Below are 3203 nucleotides of genomic sequence, written 5' to 3'. Positions count from 1 at the left end.
CAGTCCGCTGCTCGGGTCCTTGTTCGCTCTTCCAGGGCCGCTCCGGGGATTTGAACCAGCAACCTTCCAGTCGCACCCCAGAGCGCTCCGACAGCACGAAGTAGAGGAGAGGAAGCAGCTGTAAAGGCAGAGTTCTATTATTCTACTGCAAACTGCCAGTGCCTCTTTTTTTTAATTTTATTTTATTAAACAGTAAAGTCACTGGGGACCGCCAGGCAGACGGCAATCTGGGAAACCATCGTCTATCGGTCTGATCGATCAGACTCTGGGGGCGACGGCCAATATTTGGGGGTTTCCGGTGCAGCCAGCGGACATCCGGACCAAGACTTCCTCTTCTGGAGCGGAAGAGGATTGCGGTCATTGTTTACAGTCCGATTAGCAACGACGTCTCATATGCAGATATCTGTTTATAGAGATTAGCCGAAATGTCGTCTGGACCTAAAAAACAATCCGTCGTAGACGTCGTCTCTTGACTCCATTCTCGCATCTCAAGTTGCTAATCGGACTGTAAACAATGACCGGCTCACGGAAGAGGAAGTCTTGGCCCGGATGTCCGCTGGCTACACCGGAAACCCCCAAATATTGGCCGTCGCCCCCAGAGTCTGATCGATCAGACCGATAGACGACGGGTTCAGAGGTTGGTCAGACGGAGACTCAAGCTTTGCTGCACCTGCTGTGTTTTCAGTCTGAGTTCCCCGCGATGACATCAGGGACGGACTGTGGATCGGTCCGGTCCGTTATAAAATCTCAGACGCCATGGATTGGACTTTGACAAAACTTAAGGGAATGTTGCGTCTCCTTGCTCCATTCTGGCATTTTTACAGTTGCACTGATTGGCCTAAGGGGGCGCTACAATGTTTGTTTACTTGTTACTGACTGTTATTGTTACTGCATCATTTGTGGAGGATAATGTTGAATAGAGAAAGTGCTGGAGAAAAGTTGGTAGTAGTTTTTACTTTAAATGCTGGGGATCATAAACAGTCAATATGTTACACCAAGTGTCTGAAACCTGCTGAGAGCAGCTGATCCACATGAAACAAAGTTCAGGTCGCCTGGTCTAGTTTGGATTCTCAGCACAAAGCGCAGCTGGGGAAGCACTTCTTCTACAGAAAGGCAGAACAGGAGAGCCGGTCCTGATGAACGTGGAGCTTCTGGGACCGCTGTGCAGCTCAGAGCGGTGCGTGGAGTCTGAGGCGGTCTGGATAAAGAGTTGATCCGCTCTTCTCTGATGTGAGCAGAGTCATTTCTGCATGGGGGAATAAACCCAGGAGAGCTGCTCCTCTGATCCTGGATCAGCACGTGAAGCGACTCGCTCTGCTCCTGGACTGAAACAGAAAGACGAGGACGAGCCTCCGGTCCTCCGGTCCTCCGGTCCGGCTGAGCGTCTCTGCCGCAGGAGGCCGAAGCTTTCTGTCCCGTCGCTGCAGGAACCAAACCGGCCTCAGCCAAATGAAATCGAACGCACACAAAATCACACCGAGCCGTTTGATGAATCGTCTCTGGACTCCGGCACCAAGACAGAAAAAGCAATCATCCGCTCAAAAAAACAGCCGTCATCTTCTGATTTTTTCTGCACGAATGACTTCCGTCGCTCGGTCGCTCGCCAACATGGCAGGACGGTTACAGTTCAGTACAGTTCAGTTCAGTTCAGTTCAGTTCAGGAGTCTGGACCCAGGTCACCAGGAGACGAGGCGAACCGACCGACGCCCTCGACATACATCTGTTCCTCTGTTGCGTCTCTTTGTCCGGCTGCGTGTGCGGTGTGCGTGTGAAGTCCGTCTTACACGTGTGTGCGTGTGCACCGTCACGCCGCACGCCGGCCGCCCCCCTCAGCACATGGAGATGGTGACGTTGATGCCCAGGTTGCCGTTATCGGCGAAGAGGTGAGCGACGGACGTGTCGAACACCAGGCAGTCGCTGTTCATGATGGCCGCCGCCACGCCGTCGTGGATGGAGCGCGGCGTGGCCTCCCAGGTCAGCCGGCGCCGGTTGCCGTTGAGCTCCAGGCGGTAGGCGAAGTTCTCGGCCTGCTTGCGGGTGCCGATGAGCAGGACGACCGCGAAGAACTGCTGGTGGCCCTCGTACTTCTCCTGCTTCTCCAGGACCAGCATGAAGTGGTGGCTGAAACACGACTGCATCATCACCCAGTCCACCGCGCCGGGCAGGTTGATGTCCGTCGCCAGGAAGACAATGTCCTCCCCCTGCAGAGAGAGAGAGAGAGAGAGAGAGAGAGAGAGAGAGAGAGAGAGAGAGAGAGAGAGAGAGAGAGAGAGAGAGAGAGAGAGAGAGAGAGGGGGAGTTGTACAAACAACAACATAAGGAGATGAAGAAAGGGGGAAAGAGAAGCAGGCGAAAAGGGAGAGATGATAAATAAAGATGAGTTAAATGAATAAATAAAAACAGAGGGAGATAGACAGAGAGGAAGAGGAAGAGACAGTGACAAACTGACATGACCAGAGTGGTGATGGACTGACTGACCTGCAGAGTGGTGATGGACTGACCTGCAGAGTGGTGATGGACTGACTGACCAGTAGAGTGGTGATGGACTGACTGACCTGTAGAGTGGTGATGGACTGACCTGCAGAGTGGTGATGGACTGACCTGTAGAGTGGTGATGGACTGACTGACCTGCAGAGTGGTGATGGACTGACCTGTAGAGTGGTGATGGACTGACCTGTAGAGTGGTGATGGACTGACTGACCTGCAGAGTGGTGATGGACTGACTGACCTGCAGAGTGGTGATGGACTGACCTGCAGAGTGGTGATGGACTGACCTGCAGAGTGGTGATGGACTGACCTGTAGAGTGGTGATGGACTGACTGACCTGTAGAGTGGTGATGGACTGACTGACCTGCAGAGTGGTGATGGACTGACCTGCAGAGTGGTGATGGACTGACTGACCTGTAGAGTGGTGATGGACTGACTGACCTGTAGAGTGGTGATGGACTGACCTGTAGAGTGGTGATGTACTGACCTGTAGAGTGGTGATGGACTGACCTGTAGAGTGGTGATGTACTGACCTGTAGAGTGGTGATGGACTGACCTGTAGAGTGGTGATGGACTGACCTGCAGAGTGGTGATGGACTGACCTGTAGAGTGGTGATGGACTGACCTGCAGAGTGGTGATGGACTGACTGACCTGTAGAGTGGTGATGGACTGACCTGTAGAGTGGTGATGGACTGACCTGTAGAGTGGTGATGGA

The 3203-nt window shown here is 53.3% G+C and overlaps 1 protein-coding gene across 1 annotated transcript; it reads right to left on the bottom strand.

Annotated features, from left to right (window-relative positions):
• Positions 1-591: 591 nt before the first annotated feature.
• LOC139667405 (E3 ubiquitin-protein ligase Siah2) lies at positions 592-2492 on the bottom strand. The gene is made up of 2 exons (XM_071546853.1): positions 2479-2492; positions 592-2201 (listed from the first exon to the last, which is right to left on the bottom strand). The coding sequence occupies exon 2, from the start codon at positions 2139-2141 to the stop codon at positions 1830-1832; it is 312 nt and encodes a 103-aa protein (XP_071402954.1). The 5' UTR covers positions 2142-2201; positions 2479-2492; the 3' UTR covers positions 592-1829.
• Positions 2493-3203: the final 711 nt, after the last annotated feature.

This window comes from Centroberyx affinis, unplaced genomic scaffold (genome assembly GCF_046629955.1).
Source record: "Centroberyx affinis isolate AG114_WGS23_722 - 3 ecotype Tasmania unplaced genomic scaffold, CSIRO-AGI_Caff_v1 ptg005499l_1, whole genome shotgun sequence".
NCBI classification, from domain to species: domain Eukaryota; kingdom Metazoa; phylum Chordata; class Actinopteri; order Beryciformes; family Berycidae; genus Centroberyx; species Centroberyx affinis.
This window is presented reverse-complemented; position numbering and strand designations above follow the sequence as displayed.

Excerpts from the sequence above, each read along its gene's own strand:
- LOC139667405 (XM_071546853.1), bottom strand. The coding sequence starts at position 2,141 with ATGATGCAGTCGTGTTTCAGCCACCACTTCATGCTGGTCCTGGAGAAG.